This window comes from Canis lupus, chromosome 5 (genome assembly GCF_011100685.1).
Source record: "Canis lupus familiaris isolate Mischka breed German Shepherd chromosome 5, alternate assembly UU_Cfam_GSD_1.0, whole genome shotgun sequence".
Taxonomy (NCBI): Eukaryota; Metazoa; Chordata; class Mammalia; order Carnivora; family Canidae; genus Canis; species Canis lupus.
Genome location: NC_049226.1, coordinates 2,677,897 through 2,702,488, shown reverse-complemented (window position 1 = coordinate 2,702,488; position 24,592 = coordinate 2,677,897). Strand labels below are relative to the sequence as shown.

General features: G+C 41.7%; 1 protein-coding gene across 5 annotated transcripts in view; it reads right to left on the bottom strand.

The window, feature by feature from the left end:
- Nucleotides 1-16,577: 16,577 nt before the first annotated feature.
- Nucleotides 16,578-24,592, bottom strand: part of OPCML (opioid binding protein/cell adhesion molecule like) — a 1,015,083-nt gene continuing 1,007,068 nt past the window's right edge. For all 5 annotated transcript variants that reach the window (XM_038535609.1, XM_038535607.1, XM_038535608.1 and 2 more), the window contains one exon: nt 16,578-17,363. In XM_038535609.1, coding sequence (XP_038391537.1) covers nt 17,263-17,363 — 101 coding nt within the window. In that variant the 3' untranslated portion in view covers nt 16,578-17,262. The remainder of the gene's footprint in view (nt 17,364-24,592) is intronic.

Below are 24,592 nucleotides of genomic sequence, written 5' to 3'. Positions count from 1 at the left end.
GTGTGCTCTAGACAAGGACGAGCTGAGAATCCCTCCAGAGGAACCGCGAGGGTTAGCTCCCTGGCCAGGGCCCCAGTGCCAGGCCTGTCGGGTCTAAGTCAAAGAGCCCGGGGCTAGAAAGTATGGAATCAAGATATCCATGTTTTTGTCTAGCTTTGGGTTATTATGGGCATTTTTTTCCTTTGGACTTCAGTTTCTTCATCTGCAAATAAGTACGGAATCATATTGCAGTTGACCTGCGGGAACCCTGCAGAATGGTGGTATTTGCTCACCCCCTCTCGCTGACTGCGCCTCCTTCTTGCCTCTCCCTTAGAGTCCGTGGTAAGGAATTTAGAAATTTTGTGAGTTCGTTTATTAAGAGTAGAAAACTGAAGGAGGCATTTACCAAGCTTGCTCTGCCTGCAGCCTTAGATTCCACGTAAGACTAGTCAGCTCCTGTCCAGAAGGTGAGCAGTGCTTTTGTTCCTTTGATTTCATTCAACTGACATATTTAGTGGCCATTGTATGCCAAGTATAGCACTGCCTAACTCACCACTACCCTGCCCCAGCCAACCCGACCCTCTGCAGAAGACATCCGCTGGTATCCTAGTAAACTGCAATACAGAATTCTCTTTGCTGGGCTTACATCTCTGTAAGACTGTGTATGAGGACAAGAATCGGAGAGAAGTAGGAAATGGCAAAAGTAAGACAAGAGTTGATTCAATATGGCGTCGGAAAGGGTGGGAGTGGGTAGTTTGTGTTGTTATAATGTCGTCTATGCAAACACACGGATAGGCTGTCACAAGTCCATATAGACAGAATGAGTGTATTCGAGACAGGAAGCCATAAGACAGGTGCAGCACTGAGTCATTTTCATCATGGTTTCCAGAAAGTCTTGATAGGGATGTCATTCTAATCTCTACATTAAAGGAGGAAGGTCATGCACCCGGTGAAGCAAGCTATGGAATAAAAAATAAAAAAGAAAGAAAGAAAGAAAGAAAGAAAGAAAGAAAGAAAGAAAGAAAGAAAGAAAGAAAGAAAGAAAGAAAGAAAGAAAGAAAGAAAGAAAGAAAGAAAGAAAGAAAGAAAGAAGAAGAATAGATTCGTTCACTCATTCACTCATTCATTCATTCACAGCGGAGGAGGATACACAGATAATTAATACACAGTCCCTGCCCCGAAGGAAAACAAAGGGAGAACAAACAAGAAAGAGTCAAGAAATGTTCTTTATCAGATGAACACAAACCCAAGAGAAGCATTTTCTTAATTAGCAATTAATGATAACTTCCCATCTTCACGGCTCACTGTTTATAAGCGATCTGTCAGTTATAAGGAGTAGTATTATTATTAATATTAGTATTTACTCTGTGTCTATAGGGCTTTCTGGGAGAAGTGGGAGGGAGGAAAGAGAGTGAGGGCATAGCAGGGAGGATGGATTTTAAATGGAGGTCTGGAGTGGAATTCTATCAATAGAAACACAAAGGAAACCAAACCTCCAAAATAGAGTTTGTGAAAATTTGAAAGAATCCTTAACATAAGAATGAACCCTAAGCTCACCTGCCTATACCAGGACCTCCCTCTGGCTTCCACGCCCAGGGCAGGCTATGTAAGGTGGGTGTTCTGGTTCACGTTTCTCTGACCTGCTGCAGAAACTGCACCCTGGTTCTCCCTGGGTCAGTCGGTGCTGGCGCCAGGCAGGTTTCACCCAACGGGCCAGATGCACGTGAAACCCCATCACCTCCCTTCCACCTGACAGCCCTTATTCGCCCGTGATACAGAAGCAAGGCCAACCAGAGGGGAAGAAGCCGGGGATTCCAGTTACATAGAGAGCTGGCGATTGACGCAGTGTCCCTCTCCTTGTCACCTGGTGAAACGTGGGCACAGCCCAGGGCCGGGAAAAGATTGACCCCTACCCTGTCTCCAGTCCAGGCCCCCCTGACCCCACAGACGGGAGGAGAGTCTGCTGACTCATTAGAAGAAGGACAAAAGGCCGGACACTGGGTGGCTAGCTCGGGGGCAGGACGGGCACTGGCTAGATGAGCTCTCCTCTTCCCGGCCTGCTCCCTTCTTCCTTTCCTGTTGGCTGACAAGTGATTTAGTTTATCCAAAAATAAATAAATAAATAAATAAATAAATAAATAAATAAATAAATAAATAAATAAGAAAGGAAAACCCCCCACTTTTACCCCATCACCACCATTATCACCAAGATGTTCAAATCTCCAAAAGTCTAGGCTTAAGTTCATGTGAAAAAATAAAATAATCCCCTTTGCCCTCACTTCCTCACCCCACCCTAACATTAAGCACGCTTACAAAAAAAAAAAAAAAAATATATATATATATATATATCTTATAAAAAATGCAATGGAGAGCCCATGGATTTTTTGGTTGATGTGGGTGGGTCTTCTAAAACAAGATGCCATCTAAAAACAAAAACAAAACAAAACAAAACAAAAAAAACAAGGTGCCATCTTTTAATATCCTCCCCTCAACTCAATTCAAAAGCAGTCTCTATAACTAAAAGGAACGAGGGAATCAATTTGACAAAAATCACTTTTTTTTCTTTTAATGAATGTATTGAGGCTGAAATAAAACAAAACAATTAAAAAAAATAGCCTCTGTAGGAGAAAGTAGATCAGAGAAGGCCCTGCAAATTTCTGTTCATTTGTTAAACGATTCTCTCTCCCCATTAAAACAGAGCATGGGGAAATGGATGAGGGACAGATGCTGGGGCTGTTTGAAGGGTTAAACACCTTTTTCTTCATCAACAGTATGCTCTGGGGATGTGAGAAGAACCCTGGTCAATAGACAGATATATTGACTTGTTATTATTTAAAGTTGTTTAACCAGGTAGAGATAAACGAAAGCTTTCAGCAGCTGAACTATCACACAAATCACAATTAAGGTGGCATATGTGTTTGGAAGACGTAAAATCAATTCCCGCGAAGATAATGTTTTAGTCTCTATTTGAACTTGAAAACAGGAGTAAATTTTCAGCAGCAACAGCTGGGCTTGTTCCATCCAGGAGGCTCTCTATTAACTGTACAAGAAGGGCCTTTATTACCTCTTCTAATGGTTTTCCTCTATGGTTTTGTCTTCATCAAAAAAGCCAAATTGATTGCCGTGGTGCTGTTTACTGATGTGGCGTTGAGGACTGCGGCAGCTGGGTGCTCACCCAGCCCAGTAGTTGGACCTCCCTCTGCTCTCTGAGTGCTATTTAATGTTTGTGGAGAGAACAGTGGAGCCCCGAGGGCTACTCACTGGGCTAGGTGGGGAAGGAAGGCGGTTCAGCCTCCTTCCTAGCTTCCCTCCCTAAGGTAGCCTTCCCCGGGCTTGCCTGGGTGCCAGAGCCTGTGTATGGGAAAGCAAGGCATTTATTTGTCTAAAGTAATCTCTGTGATTTATTCACCCTTCACATTTTCTCCCAGTAGGATGTGACCTCTGAGGACAGCACCTCACCACTGAGCATTTTAATCATATGAATTCATGCATATGTTTGTGTGGTCCTCCTAATTCTCTCCTATGCTCCCCGGAGGCAGGGACCACATTTACTGCCACTAGATCTTTGATCAGATTTAGTATGGTGCTGGCACACTGTAGATGCCTTAAGTGGGGACGGGGTGGAGGCGGGTGTTGATAATGGGAATCCACTGGTCCAAAGGCTGAAATCCAATCCACTTCCTCCCTACACTGCCCCTCTCTGTTGTTATTCATGATGGTCCTTGAGAAGTGAGGCCAGTTGACTGCTCTACTCATGTTGAGTTCTCGTTATCCTTTAGTTAAGATGCAAACTAAATGCCATGTAAGCTGAATGGAAATGAGGGTGGAGTAGAAGTTGCCCTTTTGGGGGTCACAGGGCTTGCCTGAGACTAAGAAGAAAAATACACTGAGGAAATAGGAGTCTGACTTCCCCCCGAGCAGGTGGTAGTGGACAAGGACATTGTGATTCTAGAGTGACAACAGAAGCAGATCAGGGGAGGAAAGATGGCTAGTAAGGGACTTGTAGCCAGGGAACCTGGACTCCAGTTCTCATCTGGGTGCTAACTGATTGTAAGACCTAGGACAGACCATTGGCCTCGGTGTTGTGGATGCTTCATCAGAAAAGTATGAATGCTGGGAGGGACCCAAGCTTCTTAACACATGAACACTTATAGAAATGTAAGCTTAGTATTACCGTTGAAGACAAAACAGGCACAAAAAAAAAAAAAAAAGAACAAAAATTAAAAGAGGCTATTTCCTTTCAGACAAGAGCAACCATCCTTTTTCCTTTCTCACTATCTTCTATACCTGTAAGGTCCTTTCCAACCCGTGACCACCCCCGACATCAGATACTCATGATCACAAATATGGACCACACAGAGCTCTCTACCTCCCTGACTTCCTACCCTACTGGTGCCGGCCTTCTTTCTTTCACTCTGTCCAGTATAATTCTACAAGGTCTCTGCTCTCAGGACAATTTTGATCATGTTGTTTCTCAGCTCTAAAGTCATAGACACACTCATTCAATAGATACTGAGGTTTATCATGTACCAGAAACTATTGCAGGTGTTTAGGAAATAGCAAACACATACACAACGTGCTGTCATTCAGCTGGGTTCATGGAGGATGATGGAGGAAAGATGATAGACAGATGACGAGATGAGGAAAGAGAGAGAGACGTTTTGACATAGACATTCCCATTTATATTTATTTAAAGTCAACGGTTCCCATTTGCCAGAATGAAGTCATATTTGACTGAATAGAGTCTATATTCTATTGTCTATAATGTACTTTCCCAGGTAGTGATTTTTGTGGATTGCTCTTGTTCTCTGCAAACTAGAAAACCAAGAAAAGCTATTCCTTCTTACTTATATGATACTGTGTTGTGTACTCGGAGCCTGGAATTAAATTATTTGCTCAGTTCGTTGCACAATTGGCAACTCCCTCCCATATGTTGCTTTTCTGAGGCTCTCAGACTTGTGCATGGTTAAGGGTCAGACACAGAGAAGCCAACAACACTACCAGGTGCTTGTTCCTCAATGGGGAAGTGGAAAGGGTCAGTGCTGAAGAGCACAGCCATTGCTAGACCTGATCCTTCAAGCCCGGAGATTGTCTAGGGACTTGGTACCATTTTTTCCCATGAGACAGAACTTTGATCACAGAAGCTCACAAAGAAGGCCGACTTACAAAAGACTGGACTGACCTCCTCTTGTGTTCATAGAACCCGGTGTGTTTTTGGAAAATGAGGTTAACCCCGACAACAGGGAGCAATCTGGTGTTGAACTGGAAAGAATGGGTCTGCATGGCATTCCTAACCCTGCCGATTTCTAGCCTTGTGCCTCTGAGCTGCAGTGAGGATAACACATCATTCCCGGGGCTGTTTGGAATATTATAGGAGATAGTACGTGTGAACGTTCTCAGCTCCTTGCGTGGTTTCAATAAACACATCAGCGTTACAGGCTTCGGCCCTTGCTCTGCCTCCCCCTACTCCCATGCACACAATGGGGCTGTTGTAATGTTTGTGTACCAGGAATGGTTCCGCTAAAATATCGTTAACCCATGGACCGCGCTGTGTGAAAACGAAAAGCATATTCACAAGACAGTACTTTTCACCCTTCTGGCACCTTCCAAGTCTTGTCTTACCCCCTTCCTCAGCAGCTTCAAGTTCCTTACGGTAGGAATTAAGAGGGAGGGGTCAAGTGGAGCGATGCTGAAACTGCCCATTGAACAGTTCAGTACAGGAAAGAGCAAGACTGGGACAATAGAGAATTCTGTGAGTAAGTCGACAAGGAATTGACATCAAAGGGAACACATTCAAACAAGCAGACTGACTCAGGTACCGGAGCCACCGCCACACGAGTTGGAAAATAACAGACGGGGAGAAATCACAAATGGGGGTGTCCATGCTGCCTGCCGCAGCACTGAGACTGGGACCCTGGCTTCATCAAGAGAAGAACCAGAGCCTTTGTATCTGAGAACCTCCGATGAGTCCCTTTACTGTCCTAGCTGACTCAATCACACAGCGAATCTTCCTCTAATAAGCTGATTCCCCTGAGACCTTTACCCATAAAGAGACAGAAACTGAAGTAATCTGGTCTTGTAACCGGAGCAACCGTCCTTGCAAATCTACTGAGAAGGGAACAAGACCAGGGGTGCAGGAGCAGGCTCCATGGGTAGTGCCAGCATGCCTTCTTCCTCGGGGACAATCAACCCAGATAGCACCCCACCCCCTGCAGGGCCGAGGCATCAGGGAATTAATAGACATCCTATGTGCATTTGTAGTTGGTTTGTTTATACTCCAGTGACTGTATGGAGGCCCAAGAGAAAAGGAAGAAGGAACTGGATATTATTTAACACTTAGGAGCTGGACACGTTTCTAGGTACTCTACATGCTTTATTTCATGGGATCTTAATAAAAAAAAAAAAAATCAGAGCATGTGATATTTAAGCAAAACCATCCCTTACACTTTGCCTTCTAGACCATCATGTGTCATAGTTGTGCTAAGACAGAGCCCAGGGTGAATGAAACAAATTCCTGTTATCAGCTACCAGTCTGTGCCAAGCACCTACAGGCCAGGGACTTGCCGGGTACTTCCCCACTGCACCCCTCATACATCTCACGGCAGTGTCATGGCATAGTTATTACTACTGCCACTGTGCAGATGAGTAAACCAAGGTTGCAAGAGATTATGCTGTAAAGTCACAGATACACAGCTAGTCTATGGGAGAATCAGGATTTAAACTAAGTTCTTTCTCACTTGCAAATCTGCACCAGAGCAGCATATGCTTATGGGAGCAAACTGACTGGCTCCTGTTGACGTAGACTGATAGACCCCCTGCAGAGTCCTGTTGCTGAGACATGCAGCCACACACCCATGGCTTTTGCTGAGATCCAGCCTTCCCTAGTCTTGGGAGGGCCTCTCTGGGATCATTGGGGGAAAAAAATTGAAAGAAAGTAGAATTATATCTATATCTTTGAGTCATTCAAATGGAATATATTCCTCTTAGTGGTATATAAGCTTAGGCACCTTTTCGAAATGTGTTTGCAAGCAAGTGAGCATCAGATAATATGGTAATGCCAAGAGGACTTCCTCATTGTAACGTAACCGATGAATTGTAATAAAACATTCTCAGTGCCCAGCTATTTTCTCATCCTCCAGTGAAGAGTGGGTTGGCTTTTTGCAACTGACTTGAGAAGTGCCAAATCCCATCTGGGTGGTGGGACAGCTGTGTCATTTCCCCCTTCCTCACTTAAATCATCTGTTACTTCCTGGCTGCCTAATCAGAGAACTGCTCCTCTACCCCTCTATCACAACAAGCAATAAAACCGGTACCTTTGTAAGACAAAAATCAAGATATAGAGGAAATGGAGGATGAGAAATGAATTGCAGATGATCCAAGGAGCTAGAGTTCCTATGGAATTAAAGAGGAAGGCACAGAAAGGAAATCAGGCATCCCTTGTTGATGATGGGTATGATTAGATGACTCAGGAAAATGCTGATGGTGCTTAAATCCCTCCACCTGGAGGTTCTAAGGATGCTTGAAAACGCGTGTATCAAAAACTGGTTGGGATATCTTCCTCCTCCTAAGTTTTAGAATCATCAAATGGGACCATCTTCCACCCAGTTGGCTAAGTTGGAAACCTGAATTTCCCCCATATTTCACATTCCCCATCACCTTATGTATCTAGTCCTTCTCACTTACCCCCTAAAAATCATGCCAGCTTACCTGTTTCTCAATACTCCTCATGATTTTTCATCTGAATTATTTAAGTTGCCCCTACTATGCATCTTCCTTGCCAGATTGACCAATGTCCATTAATCCACCCTTCTGTCACAGTGATCTTTCCAAATTACAATCCGATCTAGCCACTCTTCTGATGAAATCCTTCTATGTTTCCCTTTCTCTTTTAGGACAAATCCCAACATCTCATTATTTCTTGTAGATTTTTTAAGGATCTCACCCCTGCATACCCATTCCACCTGTTTCCTGCCATTCTGCCTTTGCCCACACCCCTCTTGGGACAATCTACACTTGCAGTCTCTCGGCCTTGCTGTGCTTCTCATGCCTGCATGGGCTCATCTGCATGACTCACTTGTTCCCTTTCCCTCCCCTTTCTTAGCTAATTTCTTCTGCTTCTTCATGATTGGCTCTGAAAGCTTTCCTTCAGCCTTACTGTCTGGTCATGAGCCCTCTGCTGGGCACCTCTAGCACTTGAACAACACCTACCATAGGATATAGTTTTAAATCCTCCACTGGACTGAGACCTTCTTGAAGATAGACACTGTCTCCCCTGGATGTATCCTCAGTACTTGTCAGATATTAGCTACCCAATATACATTTATAGATTGGAATTTAAGTTTTACTCTTTTTTTTTTTCAAAATTCCCGTGAGATGTACCAAAAATCTCCCCACTTCCCAGGTTTGCATCCTTAAATAATCTAGACTAAGGGATTTATTTCTTCTCTTTAAACTTCTGTAAATAACATACAAATACATTTATTTTCATTTCTTGAAAGAAGCAAACCCAGTTAAAATTATATTTTGTAGAAGCACAGGAAAGTGAAGGCTTGAAGGGCGGCTGAAGGAGGGATAGGAAGAAAACTATGTTTATTTTGCAACTAATATGTACCACATATTTTGTTAAATATCCTTACCTATTCACATCCAATAAGGTCATGGTCAGTGTTCGAGGTGGATATTATGACCACTGTTTTAATGAGCACTTTACCTTCGTAAGACTGATGTCCAGAGTGGGTAAGAAACTGGTCCATGGCAACATAACTTGTAACTTGTGATATTAGAGTATAAAGATAAGTTTCCCCCAAAGTATATCATAATATGTCTTCAAAGAGAAAATACGTGGTTTGAGCACACAAACTAAACAAAAGAAAATATGTCTTGTAGGATATAGCAAGTAATGAAGAGGTAAAAACTGTAAACTTACTTTTGAAATAAGAGATGCTGTTAAGCATTTAAATGCAAATGAGCCAGGTACTCCAATCCTAAATCCTCTGAGTTCTAGGCAAGTCTGGTCTAGAGAGGAAACTCAGTTTAGAAGAAACTATTCAGCAAGTTCACACTTCTCTCCACCTCTTATTCTTCAAGTCTCTGCTATGTCCATACTCCCAGTCACTGTTTTTCTTCCACTTATCAGAAAGTCTCCTGGAGCTTTGAGACCCAATAGAAGACAGTGTACTCACTAATCCCATGTGGAAACGAAACTTTATATTCTAACCAGAGTTGACATTCTAGGTGGTATGTCTCCCCTTCTGGGACATTTTGTATCAACTTTATTGCCAATTGAGAAGTGTGGCCCTTTGGACATTTATAGTTGAACTCCTTTCATGGTACTCATTCATTTCATCCAACAGATACCATTCACACTAAATAAATACTTGAAGGCTGAACATGCCCTGGTCCTGGTACCCCATTTACTTTTGTAGTAATATTCTGCTCAGCATAACCGCCGCCTATATTAACTGTCTACCTTTCAGCTTTTCATCCTTAGGGGATAAAAGTAGCTTCCTAATCATTTCCCAATATTTGCTTCCACTGCACTCATTTTCTCATATCTCTATCATAATACTTGCAATATTATACTGTAATTTTCTTTTTATATAGCTGTTTTCACATCTCAGATGTGAGCTCCTTTAGGGGAGTTCCTCACTAAATGCAACGCATGAACAAATGAATAAATGGAAAAAAATTAAGAAGGAAAAGGATTTCCTACTGATCAAATGAACATGTTCCATGAAGGTAGCTTCATTTGTGGTCTGAAGGTTTTGCTTTTCAAAATAGAAAATTAAACATTGATATGTCTGCTCATCTGGGTGTTTCCACTCTGCTCCCAATTCTCCATCATTTTCCTACCATAACACAATCCTGATAGGAACAAGTATGTCCATAATATATTTTCTAAAGCCCTTCTCTCTATATATGTTTTTAATAGGGTGTGTTTTGGGTGAAGATAACAAAAATGTATCCAATCATTTAGCTGCTGTGCTTAAGAATAACTAGATAGAGCCTCCCTTGCAGAAAGAAGAGATAACAGTTAAGATTTTCATTACCTTGAAGTGGCTTGGTAAATAGGTATGCCTGCCAAAGGCTAGTTGGAGGATGCTTGGTGGATGGATTGACAGGTAAGGGAAAGATGGATGGTTTAAATAAATAGATGGGAACAGTAATATGAGGGAGGTGGATGAGTATACAGATAGAATAAAGGTTAGATAAATGGGGAAATAATATGTGAATGAAGAGGTGAGTGGTTTGCTGATGGAAGAATAAATTGGTATACAGAAGACTGATGGAGCTGAGTAGCTGGATGGAAAAAAAAAGACCAATGAATGTCTATGCCAGCAGGAGAGCCAATAGATGGGTAAATGCTGTGGTATGAACAGAAGCAGGAGACCATCCATCAGGTGTGGATGGGAAGAGGATGATTAAAAGTAAGAAGAAAACGGGGAGAGGAAAGGGGAGCACTAAATGTATTATGATGATAAGGGGAATTGGAATTTGTTCCCTTAATAAGTCATAAGTTTACAATGAGTTTGAGGAAATTGAAAACTCTCAATCATTGATACCTTTTCCTTGGTATTTTAATTTTCAAAGAACATGACCTAGGATATCAAGTTATCTGTGCTCCATCCCTTGTGGGAGAGACTGAGCTTTAAAAGCTTGGGAATGAGCCCTTGTCTACCTGGGAGCCCATTAAGAAATAAGCCTCAGAGATCTAGCTCAGGATCTTGGCCAGAAGAGCTAGGCATGCTGTAAAGTCAACTAAAGAATTCTAATGCACTTTGTGCTGAATTCCAAAACCATAATTAACAATTGGCCTAGGCTTTATTTGGGAGTAGTCTTGTGAAATCTAATAGTTACAAGAGAAACAAAAACTGTCCTGAGAATTTTGAACTAGAACATACCAACAAGTATAAAACCAGAAATGATGCAGATGAAGAATCAAAGAAAAGCAAGGTCAAGTGTCCAGTCCAAGATCACATATTTAGTTAATGGTAGAGCTAAGAAGGGTTAGCTGATGCATAAAGAGAACTAGCTGAGTTGTAGGAAAGAGATTAATATCCATCCCTTCAGAAAAGCAGGTAGGAATATGATGAAGGTAAAGGTGTTGGTGTTTTCTTCAAAGAGACATCTGTTTCTGAAAAAGCAATCAGAAGAAAGGAGCTTCTTCACCAGGTCTCTTTCTTAGGCTATTTCCCATATGTATACCACAATAAACCTAAGGTGGAGAAACAATCCAATGGCATACACTTTTAAGAATAAATGTACAACATAATTACCATATTTCGGTTCTCATACTTACTCTTGTCTAAGTGTTTCTTAATTCAGTGGATTCAAGCCACAGGAACTGTTAAGGAGTGTCCAAACTGAGCAAAATCTGGTCAATATTTTTCTGAAACTTCTCCTGATTTCATTTTAGCTTAGGTCAATATGAAAGTTAGACTTTGAGGCTGCAGCTACATTTTATATTACTTGTAAATGGCATAGATATTTGATATATAGGTATAATACAGAAAATACCTAGACTGCCTTATACTCATTGTGTATGCGTGTGTGTGTGTGTGCGAGAGAGACAGAGAGAGAGAGAGTCAGAGAGAAAGAGAGAGGAGAGAGAGAGAGAGAGAGATAGAGGGGCAGGGGCAACTCAGTTTTCTGACTGCATCTATTCTCCAAAGCCTAAAACACACATATGGGAGAAGCATATGGGAAAAGCGTTGCTTACTTTTCTCCATTCCTGGATACCCAGTAAGATGTCCTAATAAACAGCCCCCCAAAAGTTACAAATTTCTTCGAACTTTATTGATACACTGCACAATCACAACCATCTCGTATTCATCCTGAATTAGAAAAGGTTACAACTACAATGTAACATGCACAAAATTCAGGTAGTATATTCACCCTTAATACAATTATTGACAGAAATCAAGTCTTCATTGATTTTTGAAGGAAAAAATAAGAAAGAAAATAAACGAAAAAGAACTCTAGAAGTTATACTCTTGTATCATGTGATAATTTTTTAAAGCATTTGAACATAGATTTGTTTTAAGGATAATTGTGAGAATGGGCACACCCATCGTCTGACACAGCTATAACGGCACCATTGATAAGTCATAATTTTTTTTTAATCTAGAGGACTCTGAAATTGACAGATACATTTTCGTACACCCACACATTCCTCACAACTGCACTTTACATGTCACAAAAATTTTTGAATGATTAAAAATGCTCCCTTTAACTAACACAAGGGAGCTATTATTACTTATCATTGCTATTATTGATATCCTTATAAATCTGCCAATAATATAGAATGTGGCCCTAGAAGGATAGTAAAGGGTTCACAATCTTTCTTTCTCCACTCAGTGGCGTGGAACAACTATACGCCTTTAAAAGGGCACCATTGAAAGGAACAAAAAAGAAGCTATTTCAAAATACTGGAAATGAGGCTTAGCTGCTTACTTTCAGGATGAAGACAATGGTGCCTAATCAAGTCCACTCCACATTCCTTTGGACTCCGAGGATCCCGCACCTGAAGGCTAAATTGCACTGGTTCAGCTCTGTCTTTCTACCCCATCTTTTAATTGCAAATCTATTTCATCCTCCTTTCATTTACTTCTCTTCTCTTAAGTAAGAAATGAGGGAAATGAGACTGGCATTTTTATTTGTTTGCTTTTAGTGATCATTAGGAGTTCTCATCATATGGTATCTTTTGAAAATGTTGCTTTCCTACTTACACACCTGTGAAGTTTTACTGCAACTACTGAAATGTATTTGTCTTAAAATCAAAAGGGAAGCTTTGGATAGAAGAAGAGGTGATTGGCTGTAAGTGTCTAGGAATAGAGCTTGTGTGGAAAACAAAACATTCTCACTGTTGGAGAAAAAAGATTAAAAGGTGAATTTACCAACAAGAAGAATTTTATGCTCCTTCGCCCAACTCAAATAGATTAAACTTTAAAGAAATTTTGAGAGGGAAGATGGGAGGGGAAGTGGGCTAGTTCCAGGTGACAGCTCAGGGTTAAATTGACCCCACCCCACCCCCCATATCCCACCTCATCATGAGTCATTCCTCCCTTCCTTCTACCAATGGGGCTTATGATATCCATACACAACTCCAGAGGGGAAAACATTCCCTTTGGTACCAGAAGTGCCAACCACAACTAGAGCTTTCCATTTACAGCTGCTCCTGATGCAATGGTAGCGATAAGTTTTCTTTGAGATTGACTTCGCACTTTGAGGTTCTCTGCTCTTTTCACATGAGTCCTTCCAACATAAGCAGAACTGGGTAATACCTCCGTGTTGAGAGCAAGTTGACTGAATCCATGCAGAAACGGGTCCTTACATTTAGCCTTGGTGGTGGAGTTTCTGGAGTCCCAAAGCACACTTTCCTACCCAGGTTTTGAGAAGAAACTGCCCAACCTGTAGAATGTATCATCTAAGTATGAGGCACAAGTTTCAGGGGACAAAGACCAAGGCCTCTTTTTGATACAAAGCCTTACCTTTCCTTCTCTTCCACCTAGCACAACTGCAGAACAGCCGTATACCATGCCCTTTGCATAACACATGTGCATGTTTTGACCACTGCTCACCTATATGCCCCCTCTCCCCCCAGTTAAAACAAAAATAAGAAAAACTAAACACACTTGCTTAGACTTGCAGATGACTGTATCAGGCACTTGACATTAAACTACTGAAAAACAAGCTTGGCCAGAGCCTTAACACTAGCACTTTCATTGGCATTACTTTGGTGGAAATACATATTAATTGTGTTTGGGGAAGGGGGAAGTTTTCAGAGTAACTACATTGCTGAATTTCTCTCGCCTAATATCCTGATAAGTCTTATTTGGTTTCCTTCCCATGTGGAAAACCTATGAAGAGTTGTAGGTTGCTCAGAGTTTTGTTTATCTTCTTTTTTGCCCATTACCCCCATGCCTACCATTGGCACCTTGAAAAAAAACTATCCAGGAGGCTTTATCCATCCGCCCTTCATATGAGAAGTTGGAAAAGCATGTGTGAGTGTAGATATTGTCTCTAGTAAGCATTTAATATTCTATATGCTTCAAATGTTGGGTAACAGCTACTGTTCTATGGAACCATCCCCACAAAAGTAACCCAAACAACACAGAAGCAGGAGTATATCTAAAGTGACGAAGAACCATTTTCTTTCCCAGTGCCCAGTTTCCTCGGGTCTTATTTACTTGGTCTTCTTTATCCCAGCTGAGGATTGACTGTAGGATTTTTTTTTTTTTCTTTCTGAAACATGGCTGGAATAGGCAATCTCCAGAAATGCTTCCCGGTATCCAGTGGAAGGAGGCAGCACAGAGTTCCATGATAACTCTGAGACTCAGCCTCATTATTGTGTTCAAAAGGTTCTGATGATCTTCCCAGTCAAAGAAGGATGGGTCCCTTCCTCTAGAACAAGTCTTGGCACGAAGAATATGTATAGCTTGTCCATTTTAAGCACTATGTTCTCCAAGACCATCTACTCCCCAGAGCCTCCACATTTATTTTTACTCCCAAGTAACACATTTATTATCAGTGGAACACTCAAATGACACGTTTAATTCCCATACAATGTCTGACACCAACCCGACTCCAGGTGCTGAATGTGATGACAGATCTAAAACATCGATGTCCGACCTTTAATTCTGACTTTGCCTCTGCTCATGATTGTCCCTGGAACTTGGAATCAATACACTGCTTTTGGCACATCATTTATGTTCCCAGAATCTGGCTCCTGGCAGCTCACTAGGAAATGCAGATGTCTGTTTACAGCTGGCAAATGTAATATTAATTCCACTCGCACCAGCTCCAACTATTATCAAAGTGCTGAGCTTTTTGTATGCCAAGACTACCTACCTTTGTATTTATGTATCTATTTATGCGTGAATGTATATCTAAGTATATATTCCCCCACTGTGTATGTCATGTTCATGTGCCATTATGGACAAAACAAAGAGGCCATTTATATTGGAGGAAGAAGATCAATTAAGCATTAAGGGAATGGAGCTCTATAAAGCTCGTATTTATTATTTTTTAGACTGTGGACCTGAACGTTTTCCAACTGAGGCAGGGCAGGTCTGTGAGATAGTCACTGTTGATACTTCTTTCTCATCTTCTCAGTCGGTCAGTCCTTGTGGCACAGGTAAAGAGGGGCACAACTTTGCATGGGTTTGAATGCCGTTCTTTTGGATTCCAGGCACCCTTGCTGGCTGAGTCCTTCTTGTTCCAAGAGATGATGCAGAAAAGTCCTGTCAGCTCTTGTTTGTCTGCTGGATCTGCTTTGAACATGGAACACTGAGGACATTCTTCCCCAAAGCCACTGGAGAAGCAGCCTGTATCAGAGGAAATTGTGTGTCACTTACACGTTCCCCTCCTGTTTGCAGTGTTGTGTTAATCAAGTGCTTGGAAATTAAGTCAGTCGCTCAAGTGCCCTCAGCTCAGAAGAGCTTCCTGAAACAAATACCAGAGTTGTCAACATACCCGCCATGTAATTGGCTTCCATCAGCTTTTTACTGGATAGTTTTCAAACAGATTAAACCAAAACTGGAGCAAGGAGGAGACAATAGCTGAAGTCATTGTACTCAGACGGGTGGACTGCTCTCTTCACACCGCAGGGACAGAGGAGTGTTTTCTCTCTATATTCTTGCTACTAAGAAAATCCAGCCATGGAGTAAGTCCCATAGATTTCTGACATACACTTGCCTGAAAGGCTGAGAGAAATATGAAGGTTGCCATCTTGGTCTTTCAAGTGTGAAAGGGAAAAACCCCACAATATTGATCAAGGTTTTTCCAGGGCTGATCTGCTTCCCAAGAAGATGCTTTTAGAAACAGTCTCTTCTGGGAATAGTTAGTGACTGATCCTTAGATTGTTACTTTGGTCCATCTGTTAATAGCATCTACTTTGGGTGGATAGGATACCACATTCCAAAAAGTCCTTGACATATTGCTTTTCTATGTTGTTAGCCTGTGAGACCATTGGCTTTCATATGAAAGTTGATAAGTATTTTTGAAGATGCCAATGTCTGCTGAAGGTAGAGTAGAAATGAATACAAAAGGAATAGACATGATATATTAGAAATTAATATGGTGATGAATTGATGGTGAGTAGTAAGGAAAGAAATAGAAAGAAGCATTAGATAATTACATTGATAGATTGATAAGCAGAGTAAATAGATTGCTACAGAGGAAGATGGGTGGGTGGATAATTGGAGGGAAAGATAAATCAGACAATTGAGTAGATGGATAACCACATGATTACTTCAATAGCTTGATAAACTCTAAATAATCAGCCATCTATGGATCTTTTTTTTTTTATGACTTAGACAACATTTTTTAAAGAGAAATACTAAATTCAAACTGCTTCCCCCTTTTTGGTCAAGTGACTTCTTAACGTTCTTTTGAGTTGTGTGTGCATAGCCCCAAACCTCTAACCCTTATAGCTGATGGAGAAAGTGGTTAGGGCAGAGTGGTTAGAGAAGGAGAACAGAATATACATACATATATATGTGTGTGTATATATATACACACACATATATATGTATGTATATATACACACACATATATATGTATATATACACATATATATGTATATATGTATATATACACACATATGTGTATATATGTTTATATACACACATACACATACATATGTATATAAGTATGTATATATGTACATGTATGTGTATGTATGTATGTGTGTGTGTGTGTGTATATATATATATATGGATGAGATATCTTCCCAGAAAGAAAGGATGTGAACCCGAATGTAATTAGATAATAATAAGCATGGAGGGAGGGATATGTACATTATAATAAGGAAAATGGCCCAAAGCTTAAAAGACACAGATAATAGGACACTTGGATATAATTCTTGCTGTGCACTACATTATAAGTCAAGTTGTGTCTTCAGGGTGTTTCTCATGAGGCACGTTTTTGCCCAAATGGAGCTTATGGTTTGGTGGGGTTGGGGGGAGTTTGGTACTGATGATGATGGGAAGAGGAGCAGAAGAAAGGGAAGGGCCAAGGTAGCAGGGACAGATTCCATTTTTGGACACACCAATGAATGATTATCCTACATATGGTAGAATCTTGCCCACCCCTCCTCCCAACCCCACTCGTATTCAAACTGGAGGAAAAAAAATCAAATAAGTCAACCCCCCCCAAAAAAAAAATCAAGAAGAAGAACAGAAACAAACAAAAAGAAGCCCAAACTGGTTTGCCCTCCGCAGTGTAGAGTAAAGTCTGTGATATGGAGAAGCAGGCGTTGCTCAGAGGACCTATGATTTCTTATCAAAACTTGATGAAGAAGTGGGCAAAGAGGGTCCCTGATAGCCAGAGACACGCCAGTGCTCTAGAAGCCGAGTTTACACCATCAATGACTGCTCCAGGCCCTGTGTAGGGGAAAGAGAGACAGATCCATTAGCATGCACCCAAAGGGTACCATACTTATTCCCTGACAAGCATAAATATAGACATGCTTCTCTGTGAGCATTCCCCCATCTCCCACTTCCCACAATCGATCCTTCCAAAGCTGGATAAATGGAAAACACCCATTGGAATTATTTAGAAACCCCAAAAAAGGGTGATTCACTGAAGTACCTTAACCACTGTAGCCTGCTCTCAAAGACTGTGGTTTAAAAAACAAAAGGGGTAGAGGGAGGCATTGGCATTTTGTTAGGCCTATGGGCTGAAAAGTTAGGGCAGCAGACAGGGCTAAGTGGTAGTGGCAGGACCTGACTGTCACTTCAAAAGCAGTACCTCTAACTGTGGGGATGGTGTCCAGAACAGACAGGGATAGGAGGGGGAAGGCAGGCATGGGGCATGGAGACAGTCCATAGCCGAGAGAAGCACGTAGGGGAAAGAAAGAGGAATGGAAACGTTTTGTGAGCAACAGGATGCTCAGTGTTGGTGTGGCCAACTTCTCATTCTGTGTAGCTGGGGTATTGTGGAGGTTCCCTCAGAAGTAGCTGAGGAAGAATCAATAATTAAACTCCAGAGTTTTAAAGACTATGATTGGGTTTGTCACAGCAGTCAGCAAGGCCTCTCTGAAGGCCACAAAGAAGACTCTGTGTTCTGTCCAAATTGCCACCTAATGGCAATTACCCTTTCTTCTGGCCTCTCTGGCCCTTTTACACACCCTAGTGAGTCACCCATACTCCATTGTTAAACGAGACCATCGAGTCACAAGTGTTACTCTTTTCTCTTCACCTGCCACCCTTGAGAAGACAAACCATGTGAAGTGGGATGGTTCTAGCCTGTTCTGAGGACTCAGGGCAAATGTATCAGGGTCTACTTCACCTCTGCTTTCCTCCATCACCTTTATTTGCAAGCCATAGGAATTTGGAGTCATAAGTAAGGCCAGTGGGTAGCAAGCAGAGAATATTCCAGGGAACATGGAATCAAGTATAAGACATTGGGTGAGAAGCCATCAAGAGGCATTCCTGAGAGCCAGTGACAAAGAAAAGGAGTTACAGACAAGACCCTGCATGCCCCTTTTGCCTTCTCAAGCCAGGAAGGGCTTCTCTGATGCTTTTAGATGCAAATTGGCTTATTGGAAATAAGCATGATTACTTTAAGAAGCATAATTGGTGCAGGGTCTCCTCAAGACAGAACTGTAGTCATCTGGCTTGCTTGTCAGTGTGATGCTGTGGATCCATGTCCTGCCTAGGAAGGGACTTCCTAGCAAAAGGGATACAAACCTTTTGCCTGGGGGAGTATAGGCCTCTCACTTCAGCAATGAGCACATAACTGTTCCAAGTCCAGTAATTTTCACACGGATACCTTTCCTTCCTCTGATTTCCAATGTACACAATTCTTCTACTGACTAAAAATTCACATTTACTTGCTGGCTTGAGAGTCTGGCTCATGCTGCTCTGCATTTTTGTTAGACAGTATTCACAGACAAGGACAGGATCCAGGCACAAGCCCAGTGCTATCATCCTCATGAAGGCTCCATACATATTTATGAAAAGTAGCCTGACTCTGGGGCCTCCATCAGTCAAGACATAGATCTTAAGGAACCATACTGGCCTACAGAATGTACCGAGTTGAAAAATGCCCAATTTGGAGCTCAAGGTAATTCTCTATATTGTCTTCTTCAAAAGATGAATGATTAAGATTTTTTAATGAGTTTATAAAGAAGTGAACAATGCAGATTTATAAGACATATGTTTCCTTGAAGATTCTATCAAATAGATGATATATAGATAAAGAGATAAAGAGATCTATCTATAAGTAGATAAAGAGCGACGATGTATATTAAACTAATCATATGTATGTGTGGGTGGGTGTGTCTTTGTCTACTTCATGATGCTGATATTAATTTAAGAAATAACTGAAGGCCTAATAAGCTCCACTCTGGGGAGAAATAGATCTTCAGTAGGAATCACTTTATCCCAAGTTCTACCAGTATTTAAGCATTTCTGTGGCTGTCATGCTACCAGCACAAGGTTGGATATAGCTAAAACAAAGCAGAAAAAAGCAGTATATGAGGAAGGCAAAGCATGAAGGGTGAGGTACAAAGAGAAAAGGAGGAAGAATCATAAAGACAAATGAGGATCTCTGGTGGTGTGTGGCAGTTGCAATAAGATGTTCATTACCAATCGGGCAGAGGGTTTATAGCCACAGTTAAACTTCAGTTGAGTGTTCCAGAGAGTGGAAACTGTGAGGGTGACTTAGCAGACATAAAGGGTGCTCAGCTTGCTTAGGATGATGACGGTGACATGTATTTACATGGTGCTCTCTAGGTGGCAAGCGTGATTCTAAATGCTAAATGCGTATTTACTCATTTAATCTCCACGAAGCACTATGAGCTGTGTGTACTACTGGCATTCCCATTTTATAAATGGAGAAACTAAAGAACAAAGCAGTTAAGTGCTTTGCTATGGCAACCCAGCTTATACACCCAGAGCCGGAGTAGAACTGAATCACTGTCTATACAGTCAGCACCCTTGATTGTTACAGCTCTACATCCTTTCTGTGGAAAACGACCCTTTGTGCATCTTTTCCAAGGACCACAGCAACACGTAGTGAGAGGAGTAACTGCCTAGGCATCTGGAGACCCAATTTCTTTATGTGATTCTGCTGCTCCCTCGCTGACAGGTATCCCCTCTTCTCCCCATCTACAAAAGGAGAAGAGATTGGGATTGATACCTCGAAGGTTCTTCTCCTATTAGCATTTTGAGTTATTGTATGAATGGAAACTCTACATCTGGTACTAGAAGGGACAGCTGGTGAACAGCCAGATGGCCTTTTCCAGTTGGTACAACTGGGTTTTTGCCCCTTGGCATGTCACCTCCTAAGACAGCAAGTGGGCACCAAACATTCCCGGGTCCTCCAATTTCCTTTTCTGGGGTCACATTTTCTATGCAGCTTCAAGGAGCTTTATTCTTTACAGGTATGAGGAGCCCTGCTTTATGTATCAGATAACATGGCAATTTAATGCCAAAGTGTCTTTAGTCCATCAATCTATGAGCAATGGCTACGAGCAATCTACAAGCCTGACCAATGAGTTAATGTAATCCAATATAATAGAGATTAAAATTAGCATTGCTTCCCTCAAATATATCCTGCCCACATTTGAGATTTGGCAGGTGGGCTAAATTCCAGGACCGCAAAGGACATATAGGAGGGTTCTTGAACTTTATTGAGAGCAGGAAGGAGAGCTCACATCTGCGAACCACTCTGTAGGTTGGAGGAATGTGAGATGAAAGCCATCAGCTATGAACTGATTTTTTAATTGCATCATTGCAGTAACCCTGATTCTACTGCTAATGAGGAAAATAAAGCACTTAGTTTGGGTCTCTCCCGTAGGGTTTCTGTGTGGTAAGGACACTCACCTGATTAGTCATGAGCTTCTTTGTGCTTTAATATTGATTACCACTGTTCAGCTAATTGGTGTGGTTCCAGAACACTTGGGGCTCATTTTTGGTCCCTTAGGCTGGTAAGAGGCTTTTGCAAATGTTAGCTCAATGAATCTGTTAAGGGAAGGGCATGCTACTGGAGGAACTCAGGAACAGCTGAGCAGGGGTAGTACTAATTCCTGAACACATAGCTTCAGATGTCCAGTTGACTCTGTTTTTCCTATACCTTGGTTTCTTCAGGTAACAACAGCTACATGGACTTCTCCAAGTACTTGGCACACAGCATAATACTAGCTATAATTTCAATAAACATGGTTAGGAATTCAAGTGGTGCCTTCCTCCTCATCATCCCCCTACTCTCCCCCCTCCTCCTCCTCCTCCCCTTTCCTCCTCCATTTTGGTGGAAATAGGGAGAAAGTTAGTTCTTATCTCAAAGTTAGAATCCAGAAGTTGAAAACATAAGCTGAATTTTCAATTGTGTGTTCTGCTACAGAAAACTAACCCTGAAATGCATCTGGTCAAAGGATGAGAATTTGAAGAAAAGATGGGACCGAATGTCTAAGGAATGGTGTCCTCAAATGAACAAGTAGAGTATGTGTCTTCTATGAACCTTAGGAAAGGTTTTGGAGGCACTTGTACCTCTTGGCTTTACTGTCTTGTTCTTGTAGCCCTAAACATCCTTTGGGGTAAAGTCACTGACCACCATAAAAGTGTACCAATCCTGGCAACTTTGGAGGCAGACCGGTTTGGGTTTAAATCCTGACTTTGTGGCATGCCAGCTATGTGATCTCGTACCAGGTACTGTCAGTTTTCTTACTGAAAATAGAGGTGATAATATTGAGTTTACAGGATAAGGAGTCAGAGTGATTAGTGTAATAGCTGGTACAATGTAGTTAGGTGATCATGGTAACCATTGTTGTGGAGCTTTCATATCGCCACCTCCACCCCCACCTCACACTTCTTAGTTGAAGCTAATATTGGCTTATTTCAATTTTTCCCAAATAGTTGAAGTTGTTTTCAGGTGTGGCAAGGTTTTTCTGGTAACAGAATGAGGAGATGAGATCATGAGATAGGGGGATGCTGAGAGAGGGTGTTGGCCGTGAGGTGAGCTTGGGAAGACATGGAGCATTGAGCAGGGTGATGGGAGACGTCCAAAGCTATGCTCTATGCAAGGTCCAAGGGCAAAGGATCAGTCTCATGAGGGTAAGGGACCCCCGCACTAGCCTCAAAGCCACCGCATTCACTCAGCGAGTATTGATTGGGAAGCTGCTGTGAGCCAGTCTCTGTTTTCAGAGAGAAAGTCAGTCTCTGCTTTCACAGAGCTTATACTTTAATAAGACCTGGGATATCCTTTCTTCTAGTCTAAATCAGTCAACAAACAATTGAAAGAAGAAGGGAAGGAAGAAAAGGAGAGAGGAAGGAAAGCAAGGAAAGGAAAGGAAAAGGAGGAAAAAGTGAGGGAATGAAGGAAGGAAGGAAAGTTTTTAAATGCCCCCAGAGTCTAAGAAGAAAGCCATTTGGAACAAATAACCAGCATCCCTTTCATCTCAGGAACACCTTTCCAATTGGAGTCTTAGGAGAATTAAATTCAATAGAGAAGACTGAATTTGAATTCTGGCTCTGGGACTCACTAGCAGGATCACCTTGGACAAGACCGTCAACTTCTCTGAAACAGTTTCTTTCTTTTTTTTAATTTTAATGTATAAAATGGGGAGGGGTAGTTTCATCTCCCCTTGTACAGTTGCTTTGAGGACTAGTTAAGATGATGTGTGAGATCACTGAGTAGGAGTAAAGGATGAATAAACACTAGGGAAATTAGAGCCAGGACAATAACTGCTGGTCCTTAAAATAGGATCTTTTGTGGGGATCCAGTTTTAAATAAAGAGACCTTGTGGAATACTAGGCTCTCAAGGACATTTGCCAAACACCAGCTGAAAGCAAACTTGGCTATGGCGAGCAAGCAAGTGACCTGGTCACTCCTTAAAAGACCTGATGTAGCTACTAACCACAGGCAAAAGCTTCCTAAGGAAGCAAATATATTAAGGGACCCAACTCTGGGCATTTGCCCCATTTCAGGAATCATTTTTTATGGTTAGCAGTGACTCAGTTCAATTAGAATGGCTGGTACAAATATCAGCTTTAATTAAATATTTGTCAGGGATAAATTGGAAGTGAGAATGTGTATTTTTGCCCTTTCCCCTGATCCAGTCCCTCCTCCACCCTTTCAGTGCTAAGCATTGTTTCCTTCATGCCGGAAGTGGAGCGTCCCTGAGAATAGAAGCTGAAATGATGACGCAAAGCCACAAAACAAACTGTGAATGACAACAAAATACCTTGGGGACAGATATGCAGGCAAAAAATACTTTAGTCTTTAGCATTTAGAAAGAAGAGGGAGATGAAGAGATAAATTCCAGAAATGGTAAGTGGCATGAAGGTCAATTGGCATGTGCAGTTCTGGGCCAGGGGGAAGATATATGGCCAGATGTGAAGCACAGCAGGTTGGGAGAAGGAGACAAAGAAACAAACAAACAAACAAATAAAATAAAATCCACTGTGGAGAGACGACTTACGTTGCTAAATTAAATAGACTCAACATCAGATTTTTAAAAAGCAAATTTGATTGAGGGCTTAACCTAAAACCAGCCTGAGGCCCAGCTACCCTGCAAATAAGAGTATGTGGCGGCATTTGAGGGGTGGCCCATCACCCTCTGCAGAAGTAGGTGTTGAAACCCAAAGTACCCAAACCCAGCACAGAGCTCCCCGCCAAGTATATTTAGGCTTACAGAAGAGATTTGGAGCTTAAAAATGGCAACGAAGGTACTGAAATGTGTCACGGCTTTTCCTTTCCATGACTGCCATGAAAATATGGCATGGTTCTTCAGCAACATTTAGAGTGTATCACTGTAATTCTACTAAAATAGCAGGTGGTAGGGTGATCACATTAAAAGAGAAAAGAAAGAAAAAAGCCCACAGGCAAGTTGAACTTGGTGATCGCACAGTGAGATCAATGAGGTATCTGAAGTGTAAGAAGATACAGTTTTGTTCTGAAATTTGGATAGGTTTTTATAAGTATGAATATGAACTATGTGACCTTCCTAATGAGGAACCAAAAGGATAATGATGTTCTTGGTGATTAAAAGAGGAGCAAGGAAATCTAATTAGAGGATGCATGCGTTACACTTGTTGGTGAAACATAAACCTATTTTCAGCAGCGCTGGCTGATGAAGGCGCTTCATTTCCCTTCAAAGCGAACTCTTCCTCCATTGTCTTTAATTACAGCGGAAAACATGGCACTGTGTTGTTTCACAAGGAGGGTGAACCCGGCTCTCCAGCGCCAAGACTTGCAAAGAAAGAGGCCAAGAAAGGCAGCCATCTTTGTTTTGTTCTCTCCAGCTCTCCCTGGCTTGTATGTACCACAAAGACAAAAGCTGCAGAAGTTGACATCAGAAGTTAATTCGAAACTGTCAGCTCATCACAAACTTGAAAGAGACAAGACTTTGGTCTATGCCGAACCACAAGCTCTTGTGTGTGTGCTCGTGTGCTGACATCAGCACACCCGAATGCTCAGTGTTAGATTCTAAATGCTTAGGCTAATAGCCAGATGTCAATGATTCAGATAGAGGAGGGTGGGGTGCACGGGAACGACAAGGAACCTCATCAGGAATGAAATGTGAAATGTCTGCATTTTTTTTTTCTAATATGTTGACATTTTGCAGGTTGGGGAAAATACAAATGATTACGCTGCTGTCATCAGCCAA